The 26,489-nt window shown below is 34.3% G+C and overlaps 1 protein-coding gene across 2 annotated transcripts in view; it reads right to left on the bottom strand.

The window, feature by feature from the left end:
- Positions 1-19,764, bottom strand: part of LOC110096473 (general transcription and DNA repair factor IIH subunit TFB4) — a 28,871-nt gene extending 9,107 nt beyond the window's left edge. The window contains exons 1-7 of one of the 2 annotated variants that reach the window (XM_020822449.2): positions 19,621-19,764; positions 19,406-19,521; positions 19,043-19,313; positions 18,909-18,955; positions 14,764-14,786; positions 14,652-14,697; positions 45-98 (exon numbers count right to left, since the gene is read on the bottom strand). In XM_020822449.2, coding sequence (XP_020678108.1) covers positions 45-98; positions 14,652-14,697; positions 14,764-14,786; positions 18,909-18,955; positions 19,043-19,313; positions 19,406-19,521; positions 19,621-19,651 — 588 coding nt within the window. In that variant the 5' untranslated portion in view covers positions 19,652-19,764. Of the gene's footprint in view, positions 1-44; positions 99-14,651; positions 14,698-14,763; positions 14,802-18,908; positions 18,956-19,042; positions 19,314-19,405; positions 19,522-19,620 lie in introns of both variants that reach the window. The other variant, XM_020822448.2, reaches the window with a different exon arrangement.
- Positions 19,765-26,489: the final 6,725 nt, after the last annotated feature.

Genomic DNA, 26,489 nt, shown 5'->3' with positions numbered 1-26,489 from the left:
ATGGAGAAAAAAAACAAAACTTAAACAGTTCGACGCAATATTACTTGCTGCAGAAATGCAGAATGCTGCACTCCGACCACACATGAATCAATAGGCACCTGTGAGATTCTTTACTTCAGTACTTAAAAAATGTGGAAATTACTAAAAGGACGCATACATGCTAAAGCATTTCATTAAAACTGATTGCAGACCATTATGACTGAAAGAAGAAAAAGAAATAAATATGCAATGATAATCATAGATATAATCCGATGAAAAAAAAGGAGCAAAAGTAAAAAATTCTTTTCAAGCCAAAAGTCAAGCTTCGAAAGTCATCAATGGTTCAAGCTTATCATCAACTTCCTGCAGGCCATAAATAAAAAATAACCAAGATTTAATTACCCTATGGTAACCATACTTGGTGGGTCTTCAAAAACTATAATATTGCAAGGTTTCATAAAGAGTTTTGATCCGAACAAGAAGGAAAAGGGAAAACATAATCAGGATACACTGAGAGGATAAACGAAGGGATGGAGGTAGGTAGAGAGAGAGAGAGAGAGAGGAGTCCAAACATGCTTTTTTCAACATTCATAAGATGATTTCAACATATATTAGCATCCTCCATCTATAAAAGGATTTTAAACAAGTAAAGGAAAGAACAAGAAAAGAAAATAATCAAAAGGAAACCATGAGAAATAAATTAAATTTAGGATCTATTATCAATGAGAACTATATTACGAAAGAATCGATTAAATAAAACATCCTTGGTATACAAGAAAACAAATCAAGAAGACACAACTCAACTTAGTTTGTTGGTTGGGAGAGCTTTGGCTATCAACAAAAAAGTCTTGGATTTGAGTCATGCCTATGTTGCACCGATACACCTATTTATGAAGGCGTGCTGTATCCGATACACCGATACACGGATACGCCTCCGATATTCCACCGATACGTGTTGGATACGCCAAAGCCGTATCCAATTAAAATACTATTTAATTTCAAAAGGACACGCGTATCGGATACGCGTGTCCGTTGAAAAACAAAAAGAAATCCGAAAAAAAGACATGTCGTATTTACTTCCGCGGTTGCGAGCAAGATTCTCTCATTTCCGATATGGATTTGAGTCTCTTGATGATATGAAAATATTAAAAATTTTTAATCTTTCACTTGATGAGCCTGAATTAGAAGCTATGATATTTATTGAAGATGATATGGAAGTTCAAAGACAAACCAATGAAGAAGATAATTATATCATTCCTTCTATTGAATATTTGAAACTTCATGTGCTAGATAATTTATGTTTATGCTTTTGTTGTTGTACTAGACATTTTTTTTGTAATTTCAAATATTATGTTTTGATTGATTTCTTAATTTTTATGTATGATTTATAAATTATAATGCCGTGTCCGCGCCGTACCCGTATCCTGTATTTTTAAAAATTGATGTGTCCCGTACACGTATCGTGTCGTATCCGTGTCGCCGTATCCGTATCGGTGCAACATAGAGTCATGCATATGAAATGTGTGTGTGAATTTATCTTAATTGGCCTGAATGTCCCAAAATAAATAAATAAAAAAGCATTGCACGTGAGACTTTTATGATGTGCCAAATATAGATGACGTGATGCTTTCTCTTGACGATGCATTGCATCATTTCCATCAGAGGAAAGAATAATATTGTGGAGATTGCTTGGCAAGGTAGTCCTTACAATAAAAGGCAGAAACAAGTTGCAACTCTTCAATAGACATCCATGAATCAACAGAAAGTCCATGAAATTGAACAATAAGATGGTGGTTGTCCAATAGGGCCAGTAGTGATTTCATCAATGAAGATATGCTCAACAATACTTGTGGGAAAGGAGGGATCAAAGCGAAAAAAGTAGCAATCAGTTAGGAGAGACTCCACTTGCAGCAACATTAATGGGCAACACGGGATGCTTGATATTGCCTCAAAAGGCAATAGATCTCCGATATTGAAAACAAAATTAATATGACTTTCAAGGCAAATCAATTAAATAAGCATTGGGACCGATCTTCTTCATGATTTTAAAAGGTCGAGAAGATTGAGCATAGAGTTTCTAAGCAAAATTGCTAGAAAGTGTGTCAAGCAAAATACAAATCAAATCATAATGTTCTATATAAAATTCAAGCAATTTTTTATAAGTATGTGCGGCCAACTTAGAATTTTCAATTCATGAAGCAATGTGATTCTTGATATCAGCATGCTTATGTGTATGCTCGACAAATTTAATGCGAAAAAAAGAAATAGCATGATTGACAGATAAAGATAAAAGATCAGTAGGATGTGAGGCCTTTTACCATAAACAATTTCAAAGGACTTACCAATGGATCTATGCGGAGAACTAACATAAGCAAATTCTGAAATAATTCCCACTTGCCTATATGTTGATCCACAATATAATATTAAAAAAATGCTTATACTGTAGTTGACCACATTCTTTTGGCCATTTATTTATGGACAGAAATCAAACTACAAAATTTAAGTAATGCAAAAAATTTTCACAATGTGCACTAGAAATGCCCAACAAAACGTGTCATGGAGAAGTATAGATCTCATAGAGGCCGAAGAATAATGCAAAAAAAATACATGGTCTTTCCATGGAAAAAATTGATCCATCTTATAGAATCAATCAACCACAACTGTTGACCTCCATAATTATCCCACAATTCAACTCAAGCAAACATATTGAATATGATAGACCACAAAAGCAATGTCACGCGAAACCATTTCACAATACTTCTTTAGAATCTAAAGTACTCAAATGTGCATGTTTCACAAAATGAACTAGGTCGAAGTGTTTGGATGATCAAAATTACCAAGAAGGGGGTTCCCATAGTCGATTTGATTAAACACGACACAAAGACAAACAATGGACACAACTTTGTATAAAACAAAATGATAATGCCTCGATTGTAATCAAAGTTGTCTCATCATCCTCATTATGTAAAACAAAATCAGTCGATGCATCTAGAATGTTGAAATTATCTAGTAAGTATGACCATATTGCATGGATCATCACACAAGACAAATTTGAAAATTTTACATGTGTGCACTTCAATTGATTTGAATGAATGAAGAGGATTTGTGGAAATATATCAATATATATGATGTGTTCCGCCTCCTATCAGCAGAGGGAGGGCCGACGACCACCAGGCGAGCGGAAGCGGCGGGGGAGGGAGCCGCGCAGGTCGGCCAACCGAAGGGAAGCAGGGGGCGAGGCGGAGCAGGCTGGGCGGTTCGGCCTTGAGCTGAACCGGTTCAATCCTGGATCGGTTTGGCTCGGGTCTGCCCTAGGCTGGGCGGTTCACCTTGGGCGGCCCACTAGTGGGTTTTGTTTGGTCTTTTGCTTGCTATAAGTAGGGATTAAGGGGGATTTCTAGGGTTATACAGAATTTGGGTTTTCTCTTAGCCGTTTCTATTTTTTTCTCTAAGTTTTCTAGGGTTTGTAGTGGGAGACCTTGTCCTTCTCGAAGTGGACAAATTGTATCTTTCTTTTGTGTTGAACTTGCTTCTCTTTCAATACTATATGGATTCCCTTCTCTTTATTGTTGTGCCCTAATTTTGAGAGTTTTTCCTCATCTTTTTGGAAGGTTTGTGTCCTAATCCGAAAATCATCAAAGTGCACACTCTTGTGATTTTACCGTGGGAATTCATTGCTTTTGATCTTGTTTTGTTCCTCTCATCTACTTCTACGTGGAATTGTGCTTTTTGTGAAGAATTATTCTCTTCATTTGAGGGGTAAAAAGGCTTGACAGTGGAGCCACTCACAACTCCTTGGCCTATCGAGTGGCGGAACAGTTGAGTCTTGAGGTGATAGCAAGCAAAGAGGTAGAGGTGATCATATGCACAGGACAGAAGGCCCGTATTTATGGGAAATGCAAGGGAGTCACTATTATCTTGCAAGGGGAGATAATTACTCAAGATTTTTTGCTAATTGATCTGGAAAACGCCGACATCGTCTTGGGTATGCAGTGGCTTCAATCTTTAGGAGACATGGAGGTCAATTGGGAGAAGTTGCTGGTTAAATACAAGAGTAATGGTCGGAGGGTAGCACTACAGGGTGAGCTTAGCCTTTGTGGGTTTCCGACCACCAAGGAATCTACATTCTTTAACCTTGAGGACAAGGTTAATTTTAAAGGAGGGAGTATTGATGCGTTCCGCCTCCTATCAGCAGAGGGAGGGCCGGCGACCACCAGGCGAGCGGAAGCGGCGGGGGAGGGAGCCGCGCAGGTCAGCCAGCATAAGGGAAGCAGGGGGCGAGGCGGAGCGGGCTGGGCGGTTCGGCCTTGAGCTGAACCGGTCCAATCCTGGACCAGTTTGGCTCGAGTCTGCCCTAGGCTGGGCGGTTCACCTTGGGCGGTCCACTAGTGGGTTTTGTTTGGTCTTTTGCTTGCTATAAGTAGGGATTAAAGGGGGATTTCTAGGGTTATGCAGAATTTGGGTTTTCTCTTAGCCGTTTCTATTTTTTTCTCTAAGTTTTCTAGGGTTTGTAGTGGGAAACCTTGTCCTTCTCAAAGTGGACAAATTGTATCTTTCTTTTGTGTTGAACTTGCTTCTCTTTCAATACTATATGGATTCCCTTCTCTTTATTGTGATTGTGCCCTAATTTTGAGAGATTTTCCTCATCTTTTTGGAAGGTTTGTGTCCTAATCCGAAAATCATCAAAGTGCACACTCTTGTGATTTTACCGTGGGAATTCATTGCTTTTGATCTTGTTTTGTTCCTCTCATCTACTTCTACGTGGAATTGTGCTTTTTGTGAAGAATTATTCTCTTCATTTGAGGGGAATTAGGGCAAAACCGAATTTGTGAAACCCTAGGGCGTATCAATATTCTTCAAAAAAAGAATCAATATAATTTAAATAAAGACAGCTTCGCCATACCGCAAAAATATAAGTACTCATATACATTGTCTCAATGCAACTAAGAAAGCTAGCTAAGTTTGTAACATCATGCAAGTATAAAAGAGGCGCAATTTTTTTAAGTGTAAATTAAAAAGACTTAGGAGAGTCATCTCAAATAGTGGGAAAGCTCCATTGAGCACAATATTTTTTCATGTGGTAAAGTCCCATGCACAATTTTTTAAGCATGGTTGGTTTCAAGACCTCCAGCGATGGTGTCTTAGTCATTGGCCATGCACACTTTTTTTAGAACATAGGGCAAGCCTAGCACTCCCTATAGATAGATACATCTATATGAGGGAGATGTCAGGAGGTTACAAAATTTTCCAGTGAAATGACACTGGAAAAACAAAATTAAAATGAATCTTTGGACATAAATACAATACGAAATCATAAAGATTATAACAAAAATTAGAAATTGGCACTTTCAAATAAGATGATTGTTGCCTTACAAGACAAGAACTAAACATAAGCATAAATTACAAGGACTTAAAAGCTTGCCAATAAGCATAACATGAGCTTTCAATGAACATTTAGACTGTTATATCTCATGTTGAAAGAATTAAAATAATAAAAATAGAAATCGAAATAAACTTACAGGGGACTTAGTGAACTCAGTAGCTCACCTACAAGCAGAAAAATCTTCCTCACTTTTTTCTAAATTATCAGACACAATATGAATTAAATTGGATTCCTTGTGTGGGTCTATATGAAAGAACTATAAACTAAATGCAACATCATTGTTTTAAACTCTAACTTGCAACCTTCACAATCAGATTCACAACACGTACCTACAAGCAAAGAGGATGCGAATATCAAAACACAAAATTAAATGCTACACACATTCCAATGTCGACGCATTCGCACAAGCAAATGAATTTAAAAAAATAATAATTCTTCTACACACATCAAGAAGTAATTTCTAGTTCAAATGAAGTTCTATAAAAACATGCCATTGCATCAAGAATTGTGCAATTATTTTGAAACGATGTGCAATTACTTTGAAAATTTGTAAACCTTCTCTTTTAAAATTAAAATCATCATTCCATCGCACAATATTCTCAAGCGGGCTGCCTTGCCTGCTAGATAGAGTCGTATGTCCAAGTTTTCAAATTTGATCCTCCACATCCTAATGATTGGAGTTGATAAGACTTAATCCTAGTGATAAACATCTACACAATAAACCTAAAATGACAAGATATTTTATTTCACATTTGCAAAAATAAACAAAGTTGACAAGGTTCAAAATAGTAAAATACAATTAAAATACCTCAATGATGACCGCATTGATAAAAAAAACATCAACATATCAGATTCTATTTTCAAAATGCCTTCAAATCCAAATGCAAATCATTCAAGTCTCAAATATTGAGAAAATATGCAAAATTAAAGATTTCTAAAATATAAAAAAAAAATTCAAGAGAAATCTATCGCCATAAGCTAATAAGAAAATACTCATTCACCTTTGTAATAGTATGAAAATGGTGATGAATTTAAGATAACCTAAGCTAATAAAGAGCCAATTTTATACTGAGTGTTTTTATGATTGCTCTCAAAAATCTCTCCCTGGTAAGGACATGACACATGTCCTCTTACAGGAATATTTCACTACCAATGGCACCACAAATAAATGGTTATGACCAAGGCCCTCTTATTGGGTGGTTCACCGTGAAATTACACCATTAAATTACAATCACAACTAAAAGCCGCCACAAGTTCTCCATTAGCTTAAACTGATGAGTTGTGAATCATCGAGTATACTTGATAAAGCATGAACCCCTTTGTTAGTTATGGTTGACTTAAAATTATCACTTCAGAAAAATTTACCCCAGGTCAACATAGTTTCCCTTGAACAATACAACCATGACTGCTGACAATGATCCTTTGATTATGTTGGAACAACCATCTCTCTTAACTAAGTAGACCAAGTGTACATGATAACCCGAGAAGATAGAAATATGAAATGTTGATCAGGTTCGCCAATATTTCTCCCACCATCCATTTTAAAGCTAAAGTCAATATGTTTTTAATCCTAAACCCAAATAGTTGCTATTATAACTTATGCACTTAACACCTACCAACAACAACAATAACATCAAGCATTTATCCCACTACGTGAGGTTTGGCTACATGAATCCTTTTTCTCCATTGTGTCTTGTTAAGAGTCAAATTCTTATTTAAGTCTAATAAAAAAAGGACTTTTCTAATATTTTCTAATCAAGTCTTTTTATTTCTCTCTACATCTCTTTACATATGTCAAATCTAATACATCTACTCTTCTAATAGGGTAATCAGAAGTTCGACGTTTTATGCGATCAAACCATCTAAGGCGACTCTCTCTAATATTATCCACCACTGCAACTACTTCAACATTTTCGCGTATATGCTCGTTTCGCATTCTATCTCTAAGAGTAAAGAAACTCAACCAGCTGAGCATCCTCATCCCTGTAGCACTTAACTTAATTGTATGTTTCTCTTTTAATTTCCAACATTCTGCGCCATAAAGCATTGTAAGTCTTACCACCATCTTATATAATTTTCTCTTAAGTTTGAGGGGTACTTTTCTATCATACAATAGGCCTGATACATTCCTCCCCTTCAATCATCCATCTTGAATTATACTAATAATATCTCCATCTATTTCACCATCCCTATAGACAATAGACCTAATGTATCTAAAATGAGTACTCTTATTAATGACTTGATAGCCCAAAGTCATAATCCTCCCATTAGATTTATTACTACTAAAATTACACTCCATGTATTCGGTTTTAGATCCACTCAAACGAAAACTTTTAGACTCTAAGATTGACGTCCATAATTCAAGTTTATCTTCAACTCCCCCTCTAGTCTTATCAAAAAGAAGAATCAACAAAAAGCATACACCAGGGTACATCCTCCTGTAAATGTCTAGTAAGAACATCCATACAACAACAACATTAAGCCTTTGTCCCACTACGTGGGGTCGGCTACATGAATCCTTTTTCGCCATTGTGTCCGGTTATAAGTCAAATTCTCATCTAAATCTAATAAAGAAAGATCATTTCTAATATTTTATAACCAAGTCTTTTTAGGTCTACCTCTACCTTTCTTAACATAAGCCAAATCCAATACCTCAACATTCCTAACCGGGTCATCAGAAGGCCTCTATTTAATGTGACCAAATCATCTAAGGCGACTCTCTCTAATCTTATCTTCCACTGGAGCTATTCCAACCTTTTCACGTATATGCTCATTTCGTATCCTATCTCTAAGGATCAAGCCACTCATCCACCTAAGCATCCTCATCTCTGCAACACTTAACTTAGTATTATGCTTCTCTTTTAAAGGCCAACATTCGGCACCATAAAGCATTGCAGGTCTCACCACCATCTTATAGAATTTTCCCTTAAGTTTGAGGGGGGCTTTTCTATCGCACAATAAGCCCAATGCATTCCTCCACTTCAACCATCCAACTTGAATTCTGCTGATAATATCCCCATCAATTTTACTATCACTCTGCACAATAGAACCAAGATATCTAAAATGTGTACTCTTATTAATGACTTGATCGCCGAAAGTCATAATCCCCTCACTAGGTCTATTTCTACTAAAATTAAACTCCATATATTCAGTTTTAGATCTACTCAAGCGAAAACCTTTAGACTCTAAAATTGACCTCCATAATTCAAGTTTACCTTCAACTCCCTCTCTAATCTTATCAACAAGAAGAATATCATCAGCAAAAAGCATGCACCAAGGTACATCCTCTTGCAAATGTCTAGTGAGAACATCCATGATTAAAGCAAAAAGATATGGACTTAAGGCTGATCCTTGATGTAATCCAACTGAAATAGGAAAATACTTGGTCAAACCACCTTGTGTTTGAACACAAGTAATAGCTCCTGCATACATATCTTTAATGATTTGAATATAAACATTATTAACTCCTTTCTTTTCAAGAACTCTCCAAAGCACTTCTCTTGGAACTTTATCATAAGTTTTCTCCAAATCAATAAATATCATATGTAGATCCTCCTTATTCTCTCTATATTTCTCCATCAAACCTCTCAATAAATGTATGGCTTCCATAGTAGACCTACCCAGCATGAATCCAAATTGATTTAGAGAAACATTAGTATCACTACTCAACCTATGCTCCATAACTCGCTCCCATAGTTTTAAAGTATGACACATTAACTTAATTCCTCTATAATTCGCACACTCCTGTGCATCATCTTTATTCTTAAAACTAGGAATTAACACACTCATTCTCCACTGATCTGGCATCTTTTTAGTTTCAAAATAGTATTAAAAAGTTTAGTAAGTCAAGAAATTTCTTATCTCCTAAGAATTTCCACATCTCTACTAGAATATCATCAGGTCCAACAGCTTTTTCCACACTTCATTTTCTTTAAAGCCTCTCTAACTTCGGTTTTACTTATACGCCGATAAAAACAAAAATATTTATTTTTATTTAGGGTGATAAAGTCACTAAAGTCAATCATATTTTCGCATTCTTTATTAAAAAGTTTAGCAAAATACCTCATCGACCTTTGTTGAATATCATCTTTTAAGAAAAGTACTTTTTGATCTTCATCCTTAATACACTTCACTTGAACTAAATCTTTACTATTAACTTATACATATATCTTTCTCCCTCCTTAGTATATAATATATTAAATAAATCATTAAAAGCTAAACTCTTTACATCACAAATAGCTTTCTTAGATTCCTTACGAGCCTCTTTATAGCTTTCCCAATTATCAGAATTTTTACATCTAAACTAATTTTTATAATAAATCTTCTTATTTTTTATCTTTTCTTGCACATTTGAATTCCACCACCAATTATTTTTACTATTAGGAGCTTTTCTCTTTGAAACTCCGAGCACATCTTTTGCAATATTCTTAATATCACAAGCCACTTTTTCCCACATAATATTGGCATCCTCATGCACAGACAGAATCTTAAGATCTAAAATCTTACTCTCAAAAATACTTTTATTAATATTCTTTAAATTCCCCCATCTAATTCTAAAAAATCATTTTACTTTATTTTTTTATTTTTTGCTCCTTTATCTTAAAGTCCAAAACTAATAATCGATGTTGGGTACATAAATTTTCACTCGGAATAACTTTACAATCTTTGCAATCTAAACAATCTAATTTTCTTATAAGAAAATTATCAATCTGCATTTTACTATATCCATTTTTATAAGTGATAAGATGCTCATCTCTTTTATTAAATAAGGTATTAGCTATTAAGAAATTATAAGCTAAAGAAAGATCTAATATAATCTTACCACCTTCATTTATCGTTCCAAATTCATGGCCACCATGGATGCTTTTAAAATCATCTACCTCTCTACCAACATGTCCATTTAAATCTCCTCCAATAAAAACTTTTTCTTCAAGAGGTATATTTTGTATTAATTCTTCTAAGTCATTCCAAAATTATAATTTTGAACACATATCCAAACCTACTTGAGGAGCATAAGCACTTATAAAATTAACAATCTTAGCATCAACAACAATCTTTAAAACTATAATTCTATCTCCAATTCTGTTACTTTTTATAACATTATCCTTCAAACTCTTATCTATAATTACACCTACACCATTTCTAGTACGACTCCTACCCGAATATCATAATTTATATCCCAAACTATTAATCTCCTTAGCTTTCTCTCAAACCCATTTAGTTTCCTGAATGCACAAAATATTTATCTTCCTATGAATCATAATATCTATTAATTACAATAATTTTCCTGTAAGGGTGCCTATATTCCAAGTTCCTATCCTAATTTTAATTTCATGGACTAGCTTTTTTTCCCACATCCGTTCTTGATGTGGGAACCCTTGCCTATTTAACACTACACCCGAGCGCCGGTACAGCGGCCCTTGCACACTTGTCACTGTATTCAGGCTGTACAGCGCGTCGCTTCCAGGGGACGCCCTAGCATTAACACAATTTTTTAAAAGATTCTTGTCATAATTATTCGGCAAGTTTTACGCTGATTGTCGACTACCTAACGCAACCCTCAAATTTTCTCATCTAGGACTTGAGACCTGGGAACATCCATAATCAAAGCAAAAAGATATGAGCTTAAAGTTGATCCTTGATGTAATCCAACTGAAATAGGAAAATACTTGGTTCAACATCCTTGTGTTTAAGCACAAGTAACAGCTTCTGTATACATATCCTTAATGACTTGAGTATAAGCATTAGTAACCTTTTTTTTTCTCTAAAACTCTCAATAGCATTTCTCTAAAAACTTTATTATAAGCTCTCTCTAAATTAATAAATATCATATGTAGATCCTCCTTATTCTCTCTATACTTCTCCATCAAATCTCTCAATAGATGTATATCTTTCATAGTAGGCCTACTACCTGACATGAATTCAAATTCATTTTGAGAAATATTAGTATCACGTCGCAACCTATGCTCAATAACTCTCCCATTTTAAATTATGACACATTAACTTAATTTCTCTATAATTCGCACACTCTTATGCATCACCTTTATCTTAAAAAATAGGAATCAACATATTCCTCCACTCATCTAACATCTTTTAAATCTTCAAAATAATATTAAAAAGTTTCATAAGCTAAGAAACTCCATCTCCTAAGCATTGTCACCTCTATTAGAATATTATCAGATCCAACAGTTTTTCCACACTTCATTTTCTTTAAAATCTCTCTAACTTTGATTTTATTAATACGCCGATAAAAAAAAGTCTCTATTTTCATTTAGGGTGTTAAATCCATTAAAGCCAATTGTATTCTCACAATTTTTATTAAAAAGCTTAACAAAATATCTTATCCACCTTTGTTGAATATCATCTTTTAATAAAACTAATTTTTTCTATTCATTCTTAATGCACTTCAGTTGAACTAAATTCTTACTTATCTTTTTTTAGCTAACTTATACATACATCTTTGGCCCTTCTTAGTATCTAATCTATTATATAAATCATTAAAAGCTAAATTATTTGCATCACATATTGCTTCCTTAGACTTATTATGGGCCTATTTATATCTTTTCTAATTTTTTGAGTACTTCTAACCAATTTTTATAATAAAACTTCTTATTTTTTATATTTTCTTGCACATTTTGATTCAACCACTAACTATTTTTACTATTAGGAGCTTCTCTTTTGATACCCCAAACATATCTTTTGCAATATTCTTAATATCATTAACTATTTTTTCCCACATAACATTAACTTCCTCACATATATTCAAAATCTTAAGATCTTCAATCTTATTCTCTAATCCTAAAACAACATTTTACTTTATTTTTCATATTTCACCCATTCGTCTTAAAGTACAAAACTAATAAGCGATACCGGGTACATAAACTTTCACTCGAACTAACTATACAATCTTTGAAAAGTACAAAGAATGTTGGCCTTTAAAAGAGAAGCATAATACTAAGTTAAAGGTGGTAGAGATGAGGATGCTCAGGTGGATGAGTGGCTTTAACCTTAGAGATAGGATACGAAATGACCATATACGTGAAAAGGTTGGAGTAGCTCCAGTAGAAGATAAGATTAGAGAAAGTCGCCTTAGATGGTTTGGTCACATAAAACGGCGGCCTTGCGATGACCCGGTTAGGAGAGTAGAGGTATTAGATTTGACTTATGTTAAGAAAGGTAGGGGTAGACCTAAAAAGACTTGGTTAGAAAATATTAAGAATGACCTTTCTTTATTAGATTTAAACGAGAATTTGACTTTTAATAGGACACAATGGAGAAAAAGGATTCATGTAGCCGACCCCACGTAGTGGGATAAAGGCTTGATGTTGTTGTTGCATAAAAAAAATCAATATGAGTTTTACTATATCCATTTGTTTTATTATGTCTATTCTTATAAGTGATGAGATGCTTCTCTATTTTTTTAAAAAAGGGTTAGCAATTATAAAATCATAAGCTAGAGAAAAATCTAATATAGTCTTATCACCTTCATTAGTCGCTTTAAACTCATAACAACCATGAATGCTTTTAAAATATTTCAACTTCTCTACCAACATATCCATTTAAATCTTCTCCAATAAAAACACTTTTTTCAAGAAGTATCTTTTGTATTAATTCCTCTAAGTCATTGTATTCAGGTCACACAACATATATTAAATGATTTTTGTTATGATTATTCGGCAAAGTTTTACGCTGACTGTTGATTACTTAACACCTACAAACTAGCCTTAATCGAAAGTTCACTCTCGCAATTAGGAAAGATAAGTAATTATAAGGGTTTACGCTAATGGAAAAGATGGAGTCAAATAATATAGTTCTCGCAAAAATGAGAGCAAAATTTTTTTATTAGCGTCTAATCTATAATCCAATCAATGTAATGAAAATTTAACCTAGGACACTTTCTTAGAAGAGTTGGGCGAGAATTTTCAAAGTCTACAACAACAAAGATAGGCATATTCGAGGGTGGTCCTCAGTAAATCAATAATAAAATCCATACAATCGTCTTCCCACGAATAATTAGGGATGAGCAAGAGTGTGTAGTCATTTAGGTTATTCGATAGCCTTGCCACATTGGAAAGTTTGGCATTGATTGATAATGCAACTAATATCTTGATTTTGGTAGATTTAATGGAAAATGATTTTTATAAGACACGAATCTAATTCCAAATGATACAAACTAGGGGAAAAGGGGAGAAGAGAGAACTAGAATCCACCAAGAGTGAGAGAGAGAGAGGAGAAAAGGTGAAAGAGAGCGAACAGAGTAGAAACTTTCTTGCAATTCTTCAATATTCATAAGATAATTTCTCCATATATAAGCATTATTAGTTTATAGTAAATTTTTAAGCCATTAAAAAAATAATAAGAGGGAGAGTAACCCATGTGAAATAAAAAAGAATAGTTGATATTATTCATAAAAGACAACTATATCACGGAAGAAACTACTAAATAAGTCATCCTCTTTAAATTTCAGCCAAAAAAAAAAAAGTCATCCTCTTTATTACAGAATAAAACAAATCAATTAGAAGTTCACAAACGACTTTGATGACATGTCATACATCGTTGTATTGATGAAATGATGAAGCATTACATCAGTTTTCATATTAAAATTTCAAATTTTCAGGAACAGCTGACTCCGTGGAAACAAGATGCAACATAAATAGAACATTCATGGATAATAGAACTACAAAAATAAATAAATAAATGAGATAGTGCCTTCTGTAGATCAGTTAATCAGATTCAAGCTATAAACAAATAGAGTTTGATGAAGAGAACGAAATAAATTACTGTAAGAATGTTTGCCTTCCTAGTTCTTCGTGAATATATACCAAGGTCAGTTATCACATAACCCTTGAGCTTAACTTTAGCACATGATACATAGCTGTATTTGATTTGCTTAGGAATTTCCATTTTCAAATGCAAACGATAGCTTAAAGACTTCTTTAGCTGGATGGTGATTCTGCGATAGAGTTATGAGTTGCTCAAACTACCAAATAAGTTTGATAAAAAAATTACCGGACCAAAATGAACAGAATAACATCAAAACAATTATGAAATAGAAATATACTATCTTTAGCAGGCATAAAACTACCAAAATAAGTTTGATAAAACTAGCAAAATAAGTTGAAAGTTGAGCGTTGCTTAAACTACAAAGATAAGGTTGATAAAAACCAACCTAAAATGATAAGACATACATCATAACATTTGTGAAAAGAAATATCCCCACTTTCACAGGCATAACATTCTAAATCAGAGTTACAAAAGGAATACTTATAAAAATATATGTATATCATACCATGGAACGTTGTGCTGAGAATATTGCATTCATTACTGCAACATATCTGAAAATTCACCTCTAAATGGTTGAACCGTATAAAACAAAAGATACAAATAGCTTAGAAACGTACTGCTCGGGTCCATCTGGAGATGCCTGCAAGCACAGGATCTGTCACAAGATGTTAGATTGATACTTGGCCCGTATGACATGTATCAATCATAATCAAATACAAAAAGTGAACTATTTGACAACTTGGGTCCAAAAAATGCATTTAGTGACGCTGTCAAAAAACAATATAAAAAATAATGATGTCATGCATTGGTCAAAGAAAACAATAAGTTAACACAACAGGGACACTCAACTTAGAAACTTCAACATAAATAGTTTATCTTTATAGAGTAAGCAAGGGCGGAACCCTCTTGGGTTCGGCACCCCCTCAAAAAATTTTAAAAAATGTGATTATATGATTTTTTAGGTAATTTGTCCATTTTCATTCATTTTTTTGTCTTTATTACAATGATTTTTAGGCAATTGCCCCCCCTAAAAATTTTAAAATACTATGGTCTTTAGGTAATTGCCCCTAGGAAATAGTAAAGAGAATTCATCATTGAATTTCAAAAATATCCTTCAAACCAAAATTTGTTCCGCCCCCGGAAACCCCCGCAGGGGCGCTGCCCCTTGGCCCCACGACCTGACCGGGCAGGTCGAACCCCGCCATGGGCGCTGGCCCCTTAGACCCCCGATATACACGCCTTATAAATTTGCACCCCCCCCTGAAAATTAGGGTTGGCTCCGCCCCTAGGAGTAAGGGGAAGCCAAAAAGTAATTATTTAATCACAGAGGTTAGAAAATTAACATCCAGCTCTCAGAAGATAATACATCATTCATAAACTAAATCAGTGGAAATCATTCATAGAAAAATCCAAAACCAATGTGGATTTAATAATATTGAGATGTTCAGTGTGCACCATGCATAAAAAATAGACGCTCAGAGTACTCATACTCAACAATTAGCATTGAACCTCATTCTACAATACAAGAAAATTTAACTTGTTCCAAAAACTAATATAATTTCAAAACCTTATAGCACATCCAGACAGCAGCACAATAAAACAAGTATTATTTAAAAAATATATTCTTTGGATTTTCTGTGAGAAAATATAAAACTGAAAATTCTAAATTTTAATTTACATCACTAAGCTTGCATATTATTCATTTTACTTACTATTGCATCACAGTATCCAGGTAAACAGCATAAGCATTTCTATTTCAAGCAAATAAAACACAATGCAATTAAATCCTCAAGAGGAAGGTTGGTACAGGATAGGTGATGAATAAATAAAATGGGGAATATGACATGAGGCCTTGATTGTAATTTCACGCAAAAAAAAAACAACGAGCCTTTGCCGGAAGCCTGCAAGATGTCATTGTTAATATTAATTAGATAAAAACTATAGATTTTATTCTTATTCATCACAAATCAAGTCCTCTATCATCAAGAAACAGAAAGAGGGTCAACATAATAAAAAGTAAATGTTCTTTTCTGTGCAAAGCTAATTTAATTGAGCATAAGATATACATGCACCTTAATCAAGCATGTGAACTGTAACAGCCTAAAAAAGGATCGCTATAATAATTTCAGCTAAAGAAAAAAAAATAGTTCTCCTACAATAGCTTCATACTCATAGAAACAACCAATGGTGAAAAATTACTCATAAATAAATGCATTTACGAGAAATAGCATCAAAATTTCTCATGCTTGACATAATGAGAACTTACAGAATTCAATTTTCTAATTTTATCTGATCTAATATAAATGGATTTTGAGAACAGGTTGTTACTAAGATATGAACAACAGGATTCTGGAGGTTTAACATTCACCAAAACTAGACCCACGTCATCATGATCATCATCAGCCTTATACCAACTATTTAAGGTTGTCTTTACGATCCTCTTTAGTCATTTATTTCTAATTAAAAGAAAGAGACGCATAAGTTGCTAATACCATTTTGCACAAACTTTTTCAGAACCTCCATCCATGTTGCCTTTGGTTCTATCACATTTTCTTACTAATAGTTCCAAATTAAGCTTATCTATCTGTCTTATTGGTTCAACTTATGGTCACTATTGCACACCCAAATCACCAAATTATTTTTAGTGCCTATATGAATAGGCATTACAGTCTATTTCTAACTTTAAAGCAATTCCATCTTACAATCTCATTTTTACCAAGCTTAATTTGGCTAGCATTGACTTGTTGTATCAATTTTGCATTATGGTAAAATTGGAATTTTATGAAATTTACCATTACTTTTCATGTTCTCTTATTGCAAGCACATCCACATTCTATTTGTTTACTCTTAGCTATAAAACTTATATTCTCATTTATATCTCCTTTTATATAATAAATTCATCATATATTATCACTTTATCTTCCACCAACACTAATTGATAATTATTCAGTCCTACTAAAATTGAATATCAAATGTTTATCTTTATCCTATTAATCTTAAGCCTCATCTCTTCTAAGCATTTCCTCATATTCTAATTATTTACTTATTTCAAAAGATGCATCGTTTATCCATAGTAGATCATAAGCAAAAAACACACACTAAAATAGCTCAATTAGAATTTCATTTTGTTTGAAATTTCTAAAACCATTACAGGTAGACTTTGGATCTTCTATGGATGTTTACATCAATAAATAAATTTCAAATAGTCAAACTTCTTTAATGTAATCTCACACTATTAATTCTAGCTTATGTTAGTTGCCAACCATACCTCACTATAGCAGTCTTGTTTCAAGCTTTTTTTAGAAGATTCTTAACATTATAATGGTAAAGCACATAAAAGTACATCCCTCACAAGGGTTTAAAATGTTTTCAAGGGTCAATATATTAGTGCTTAAGTCTCACCTACTGTCAAGTTTTACATGAAAAAAAAAAAAGATGTTTCTAGCCATTTATAAAGCCCAACTTTGTCCCAAGTGATTCATTTCCTGACAATTGATATAAGAGCCAAGAGGAGACGGTTCAACTAAATTTCACTAGTTGATGAAATTTCATGATCTTTGGCATCTTTCCACTTGCATGAGAAAAATAATAAAAACTTCTCTATGGTGCCTAGTGATGAAGTGAACCACTCGGTTAATCTTTGTGTGTGACGCAAATGGGAAAATTTTTAATGCTTAAAGTGTATATGTATGCAACTTCTATGGTTTAAAGAGTATTTAGAAAGTCTCGCATTAAATAGTTAGAAATAATATTTGATGTTAAAATACTTGTGGCAAGCTTTCATTTATTAACTTAAGCCTTTTGTATCAAATAGATATCAAACTCAACTTAATCCACCTAATTCATTTCTAGGGTAATATTAACTATAATAAAATGGCATTCTCACATTAATATCAATGTCTAATATAACTTTTTCTTTTGTATGAGAGAAAGACATAATCAACTGAATGATGGATGCAGCCATTTTGGCTAGACCTGTCAATATTTGACCCGACCCGAAAACCCGACCCAAAATTTTCGGGTTTGGGTTGACCCGAACCCGAAGCGGGTCGGGTTCGGGTCCGGGAAACCGACCCGTTTGCAAAAACGGGTCGGGTTCGGGTTGACCCGACGGGTTGCCGCGGGTCGGGTCGGGTTGACCCGAACCCGAAGCGGGTCGGGTTCGGGTTTGGATAATCGATCCGTTTACAAAAACGGGTCGGGTTGACCCGAACCCGAATATTACCGGGTCAATCCGGGTTCGACCCGAACCCGACCCGTGACCCGAAATTGACAGGTCTAATTTTGGCATATTTATTGGAAAAATTTTTGGGTCAAGCTGAGTTTCAAAGTTGTAAGGAATCAATCAATATTTACATTATACTCATCTCAAAGCAAATCCAATGACCCTGAAATTTATCTTGATCAAAATATCCTGAGCCTATTTTTTTCATATTTATTTCAATTCAGGAAAACTTGAGATTCATAGTACCTACAACGATCTCATTACATCATCCCATATGATTCTATTAAGGCATACAGTGAAAATAAAAAAGGAGAAACCATATCCAAGATTCTATTCACAGACACATACATATATTTCATGTTGAATTTAGTGTCGAGAAACTAAACCTCATAGGCAAAATGAAAAGTAACAAAGAAAATATATCTAGAAAACATGCCTGGCATTGGACTTCAATTGACCCAATAAAAGATTAAGACAACTATGATCAAAACACAAAGAGCTAAACAAAAGGAGCCGGGAGGAAATAATGATACATACTCTGGGCTGGGGATGAATTGCGCCAGACCTAAAAACCTTCTGTACGTCTTCTCCTTGTTAAAGAGTAGTTGAACTCTGAAGACACAGAACTAGGAAAAGAAGCTAACTTCACCAAATGCAATAATCAAGGATACAGCAAAGAGCGAGTGAAAGAGACCCGGAGAGGAGGGAAGACACGCTGCCACCCATAGCCCTCTCAGTGCCTTTCCCAATCTTTCTGTCTTTGCAGACAAACTCCTCCAACCTCAGTAATATCTCCGATGAGATCTCCGACACATTGTCGCTTCCCTCGGGGCCGCCGTTGCCGGAATCGTAGATGTAGCCGCACGTATTGATGCCAGTGGCGATGAGAACCACTTGGTTGAGCTGATTCATAAGGAGAAGAGAATTCAAAAACGGAATTACCTGAAACGAACAAAGCGTCGAATCGCTAGGGTTAGTTCAGTATCTGGTTATGATGCGTTATGAAGATAGAACAGGTGGAGACAGCAGCTGACATGGTCCAGGAATTTTGAGAAGGGAAGAGTTGCGGCGGGGTGGTTTCCGCCGCCTGCTCCGGCGGCCCAAAAGAAAGGATTGGCATCGAGAAGGACAACGACCAGGCTGACATCGTCTACGGAAGCGGAAATGTGAATTGAAGTAATGGATCACAGAGAACGAAAATGAAAAGAGAAAGAGAGCGATCTGCGGGGTGAGATGGAAATGAGCTCACCTGAGTAGAGCTTCGAGGGCGCTGATGCCATTGAAGAAGGGCAGGAGAGGATTTCTAAAGTTGCAAGGGCATGAAGAATCAAAATAGGGATGGCTCCATCAATTAAACCTTGATCATCAAATCATTTAATTAAGTATGCATTAATAATTTACAAAAAATTATATCATTCTACTCTTTTTTTAATCTTTGCAGGGCCATGCATTGATGATGAAATCCGACAATTACTAAATGATTGAATTAATTAAAAATAAAGGAACAAGATGATAATGTTGGTTTTGTTTGAATAATCTTATTTTGATTTGGTTGGTTGAGAAATCTTGAGCTATAAGGTTTTTAGTTGTAGGGCAATCTTAGGAGTTGTATTGGTCTCCTATGAGAACTAGTTCAAATTTGGCCATTTGTGATGATATATTCAAATTTTGGATTTAATTATGACAAATATCCTAATGGAATAGGAGAACCAAGAAGTCTTATCTTCTCATTTCATTTCAATGCTATATTTATAGGGCTCAAAAAGTCAATTAACAGGTTTTTTTTAGCACGACTTCATCCTCTTAATATGAGAACTAGACAGAAAAATAATAATGTAATAATATATTCTGTATCTCCCTTGAAAAGAGGTTGAGGTCTTAGGTGAAGAATAATATAGAAGAGGTAGTGGTTGTGGAAGATGTGAGTGTCATGGAGGTGAAGGTCATGGTGAGGGGAGGCCATGGATTTTGATTTGGTGGTGGAATATGAGAGTCATTATGAAGTGAAGAAATTAAGTTTGGACAAAAATATGGCAAATGATTCAAGTTCTTTCACAATGGCGGTAATGATGGAGGTATCGAGTGTGATGATTAAGGCACTAATGATAAAGGAAGCATGGATGTTCGTTAAAGACATTTAGATAGCAAGAATGGATGCCCACACTCTCATGATACAGTTCGTGATAAACACCTTGATGAAATCATTATATTCACTATACTCCAAATAATCAAGCTCAATTTCTCCCATGAGTTATTATTAAGATTGTAAAGCCCCGGGATTTAAATTTGAAAGAATTATTTATTTTACTTCTTAATTAATCTACTAGAGTCACTAATCCCTTTTTAATTAATACATCATCAACGAAAGTAATGAAATTTCTAAATTATTTTCTTCAATTTACAATTTCATTCATATTCATTTCCCAAAATTCATATGCAATTGTCAAGAGGTCAATCAATACATCAATCTATCATTCTAAACTCCAAACTATAAAATAATAAACCAAAATACAAAATAAAAGAAAACTTTGGAAATCCTGATTTGTTTCACTCCACTAGATCCTTACCCCTTCCTAAAAACATAAAAAAATCATGGAGTGATCTAACTGCTTAGTAGGTTATTAGAACTTAAGACTACAATTAATGTAAGGCAATGGAAACAATATGCATGTAGTCATTCAATCAATATCACTATGAATATAAGTATGAATGTATAACTATAAATCTAGAAACAGTCAAAGTGAACAATGTCATATCATATGAGTAATAAAAGTAATGCACTTGTACATCTTATGAATAATGATTAGTAGTCATGAAAGAGACAATATGTTCTATCATTCTTATTCCTATCAATTACAAAACAATTTATGTAGTACTTTATGAAATCCATATAGTTGCCTTATACATGTCGTGCAATATCTATATCATGTTTCTATTAAATGCGTAATTTCAGGTATTAGTCATATCAATCATATCAGTGTTATCAGTAGTGCAATATGTGTATGCATGTCTAATAATATCAATATTATAAATTATATGCCCTTGTATCCATTTTATCAATCATATCACATGACTGCATAAATCATGACATGTATCATATCGTGTCACTTATGCAATGTATAAAGTTTTTTGATGGCTTATGAATGTATAAATAATAAAAATAAGATTAGAAATCCAGCTACATATGGCATTTTTCCTTTTTTCTGTTCCTATAGGCCAATCTTACAAAAATTTTGTCTTAATCATATCATTCATATTTCTAGGAATCAGTCTTATCACAAGTCATCAGTCAAGTGGCTTTCATATAAGAAGCCGTCACTTCTTGCCCGTTAGTGCATTATATCATATCAATCAATCTCTTTATAGTTCCCTTGTTATATCACTTAGAATTACACCAAAAATCTTATTTAAAGAAAAACTCGTCAACCCACCCTCCTATACATAATAACATGTGTAATAACCATATTTTAAATAATATTACTTTCCAATTTATTGCATATTTTTAGTAGTGTTGCAATGTTATGCTTGTAAGTACAGTATCGTTGAGAGAGCTGTGGTGCCAAAAAATGTCGCCATGGCACTAAAAGTTCTGTTATATAGTAATTTTGGATTCAACATATTGCATAATGGTGCTTTGTTAATGGCATCGCGATGCCAAGCATTGAGATGAGTTTTTATATATTTTATCTCCACTCAGTCACCCTCTCTCTCTCTCTCTCTCTCTCTCTCTCTCTCTCTCTCTCTCTCTCTCTCTCTCTCTCGGGCTTACCATAGAAGGAAAGGGGAAAATAAGAAGGGAAGGGAAGAGAAAGGATAGAGAAATTAGGATTATTTCACAACTACAAAAATTGCTCAGATCACTACAGATGACTTTGATCCCATTTGTATTTTTAAAGATTTTGATTTTAATCATTTGATTTCTTCCAAAACTAATTTTATTGTATTTTCTCTCGATTTAATGAACTTATATCACATAACTTTTTTGTGTACCATAGTACTAATTATTCTAAATGTTTTAACTAATTGGTTTTAAAATTTCATCTATTAAAATTATAATTATTATATTTTCTAAGATTTACATAGATGTTGACCTCAATATTAATGTTGGGGTTAAGTCAACCACACAAAGTGAGGTTCGAAAAGTGAAAGAGCTTGAAATCACATGAAATTTGCATGATGTGCGTCAATCAAAAATAAAAAAATGCCAAACTGGCATCCTTTCGCAAAATGGATGGTACTAGTGCATCTGGAGCAATGAAAAAAGTTAAGATCAAAGCCCATATTGATTAGAAACATTGATCGGCAAAAATTTAAATTTCACGCATGCAAATTGAGGCAATGACTTGTGCGGACGATGATGGCGACCGAGCCAAAGCACGAATAAAAAAGATTTTTTATTTCATATGATTATAAATGATAATAGAGAGAGAAAGAGAGATAAAAAATCCTAAATAATCCCTAAAATACACCCTAACTCACATAACACTCCATAACACGTACTTTCCTTAACCGGCCACTCACGATCATTCACGGCCAAACCACACGTACGCCACTCCCTCTCTGCTCTCTTCCTCTCTCTTGCTTGCCCAAGCTATCGGACTCCTCTCCTCACCACCATCCAAGGTAATCCTCCTCCTCATCCTCCTTATTCTTTCTCTTATCCTTCTATTCTTCTTCTTCCTTCTCCTTCTCAATTCTTCTACTTCTTTTTGTACTTTCTTTCTTCTTCTTCTTCTTCTTTCTTCCTCCCATATTTCTTCCCATTTTCTCTTCTTCTTCCACTCTTCTTCTTCTCCTTCACCTTTTTCTTCCTCTCCTTCACCTTTTTCTTCCTCCTCCATCATATATCCCTCAAATCCTACATCTCACTTCACAATAAATACTCCCAAACAACTCCTACACATCCTCTTTCAAAAAGCCCCATCTCAATCAACTTTACTCTCTAGTCTAGAGAGAGAAAATTTTCAAAAATCCATGAAATTTCATTCGAAACACCTCCCTTCACTATCATTTCCTTCTATCTCCCTTTTTAGAAAGAGAAAAAATTTCTCTTTTTCTCTCTCTAAATATCATTCTCAATATAAACACCTTCCTACACCATTCAAGCTAAATTCACTCATCCCGTCTCTTTCTCTCTCTATAAAGCTTGCACACTTTCTTTCTCTCTCTATCCCCCTCTAAAAACATAATAAATATAATATGGATATAATTAAATGCAATAAGTATTAATCATGATAAAGAAAAACTAATTGTGCATCACAAGTTTTTGTGCGTTGTTGTCGTCGCCGTCTGTCATCGTCGCTTCTATCGTGCACCTAAGGTATAAGCCCGATACTAGTGTTTCATAATTTATATACATAATATAAGTAATAGTATCCAATTTTATTAGCGAACAAAGAAATATAAGTATATATAATCGCTTTTATTAGCGAGCGAAAAAATTCATATACATAAAATATAAGTACTCATAATCACTTTTATATGTGAGCGGGAGAATTCGATTGCATGAGATAAGTACTCATGACCACTTTTATTAGCAAGTAAAGAAATTTGTATATATGGAAAGAAAACTAAGTACCTATGACTGCTTTTTTAAGAGGCGATGAAATAATATGTTTTAAGCATATAGTTGAAGATCCCATTATTGCTTTTATTAGCGAGCTAGGAATAAAATTTTGATCGTGATGTCGCCTAACACGTATCGTGACTACTTTTCTTGGTAGGCGTGAAGGCTCAATACCATGATGTAGCTCCCTACGTGGGGATAATGTCAGAGTGCTGCCAAAATTTATAATAAAACTCACGACTTAGAGAAATTTATATAAAATGAAATCTACCCAAACTCCTAGGTCAACAAATATAAATGCACGATATCCTAGAAATAAAGTTGAACAAATAATAATCAATACATAATTAAATGGAGCTTGTAGTGAACTCGTAGGATAACTAGTTGCTCACCAACAAGAAGAATTTAAACTTCTCTCTCTTAGCTCTTAACTCGAGCACACCTAAACTGTTAATTCTGTATAGGTTGTTAAACCTAAGCTATTGTCCCACAACTAACCAAGAGGGGGGTGAATTGGTAATTTAAAAATTATCTTGGATTTTTTAATAGAAAACTGTTTTAAATCTCATCGCAAGTTAATTTAAGTTTAAAAATAAATTTTTCAACCATAGTAAATAACTTACAGTAAATAAATACGGAAATTAAAAGACACAAATATTTATAGTGGTTCGGTCAAATACGATCTACATCCACTCCCTGAAGACTCACTCTTCAGGTATTGCACTATTACCAAAGTGACTCTCCTTTTGCACCCACAGCAAGGCGGAGAAGCCTTTACAAAACCTCTCTTCCACCAATCCCAAGTGTGACAGATTCCGTCGTCCTTTCATACCCTCTAAGTATCGGTAGAGTATCGTCATCCTTTTCACACCCTCCAAGTATCGGCAGAGTATCGTCATCCTTTCACACCCTGCAAGTATGGGCAAGTACCATCGTCTGTTCATACCCTCCAAGTATCGGCAAAGTACCAGCGTCTGTTCACACCCTCCAAGTGTCGGTAGAGTACCGTCGTCTATTCACACCCTCTAAGTATTGGCAGAGTACCAACGTCTTACTTCAAAGATCTTACCTCGAGCAACTAGAAAGAAGAAAAGAAGAGTGATAACTAAATACACAAAGATATATGATCTTTATCTTTGAGTAATCTTGTGAACCCTTCACACTTCTCTTATAAGAAAGCCCTCTCAAACACTCTCCCAAATGCACTCTTTTCACTTGTTCTTGAAAAATCATAAAGAAGGACTCTATTCACATTAGTTTTAAAAGACCTTTTATATATAAGACATAAAAAATCATCTAGAAAACTGATATTTTTCATTTTGAGCGTGTACGATTGTACTGTGCTGTCGTATGTTCGTACGTACGAACAGTTTAAAAATTATTGCATACGAACCTCTTGGGAATTGGTATGAAATGATTTCGTACACGATGATCATCTAGTACAAACTTTATTCGTACTGTATGAACAGTAAGAAAAATTTTCATCTTCGTATGGACAAAAAGAGACCCCACAATTTCGTACCATGGATGTTGTACGTACGATGACAACATCGTACAGTACTATAAGTTAAGAAAATTTGGTAGTTCGTCTCGACGAAAAGGGACCCATCTAATTTGTACCCTGGACGACGTACGTACGATGACGACATCGTACGGTACGAACCGTTTAGAAAAACTTCGAATTCATTGGGATGAAAAGGGACCCGTCCAATTCATACCTTGGATGGTGTACGTACGATGACAACATCATACGATGCGAACCGTTCAGAAAAACTTTGAATTCATCGGGACATAAAGGGACCCTTCCAATTCGTACTTTGGATGGCGTACATATGAAGTAAGCTTAGTACAGTACGATCCAAACTTAGAAAAATAAAATTTCATGTTTTTCATTTGACTGCTTGTAGGGGAAAATAATTGAACAAATTGTCTCGTACGAAATGATATCATATAGTACGATTAATTTAAAAATTTACAAATTTTAAACTCTCCTCCAGTGTGTGTGTGCACAGCTACTCAATTACAATCACACTCTCTTAGACTCAATAAAATAAAAAATGCATACTTCATTTATAATAAACCCTAAACTGATCTGATTTGAAGTCTTCAGCAATCTAGAGTATAATTTCCCTAAACTGAACTGATTTGCAAATTTTAGTCAGGTTGGATTGACTACCTCCTCTTACTAAGTAGACTAGGAATTATGATGACCCAAGATGATGGAGTCATGGTATCTTAATCAGGACTATCATTATTTCCCCCACCATCCACTTTAAGTGCAATATGGTGAATTTTTAATTTTAAATACCTAAATATGATGTTATATGCTAGATATTATATATTTATTTGATTATTAGCCTTAATCAAAAGTTCTCTTTCATTATCGGGAGGGGTAATTAATTATAGGGGCTTAAAGTAGATCCAGCGCTCCCTGAAATCCTTTAGTTGTCACTCCTAAGAAAATTTCAAATAAACACTTTGAAATCTGAATTTTACTAAGTGACCAAACTCTCCTACTAACATAACAAACAGACTATTTATAAAAAAAACAA

The sequence above is a fragment of the Dendrobium catenatum genome, unplaced genomic scaffold (genome assembly GCF_001605985.2).
Source record: "Dendrobium catenatum unplaced genomic scaffold, ASM160598v2 fragScaff_scaffold_156, whole genome shotgun sequence".
NCBI classification, from domain to species: Eukaryota; Viridiplantae; Streptophyta; class Magnoliopsida; order Asparagales; family Orchidaceae; genus Dendrobium; species Dendrobium catenatum.
The sequence above is the reverse complement of the archived record's forward strand: the minus strand, read 5'-3'. Positions and strand labels throughout refer to the sequence as shown.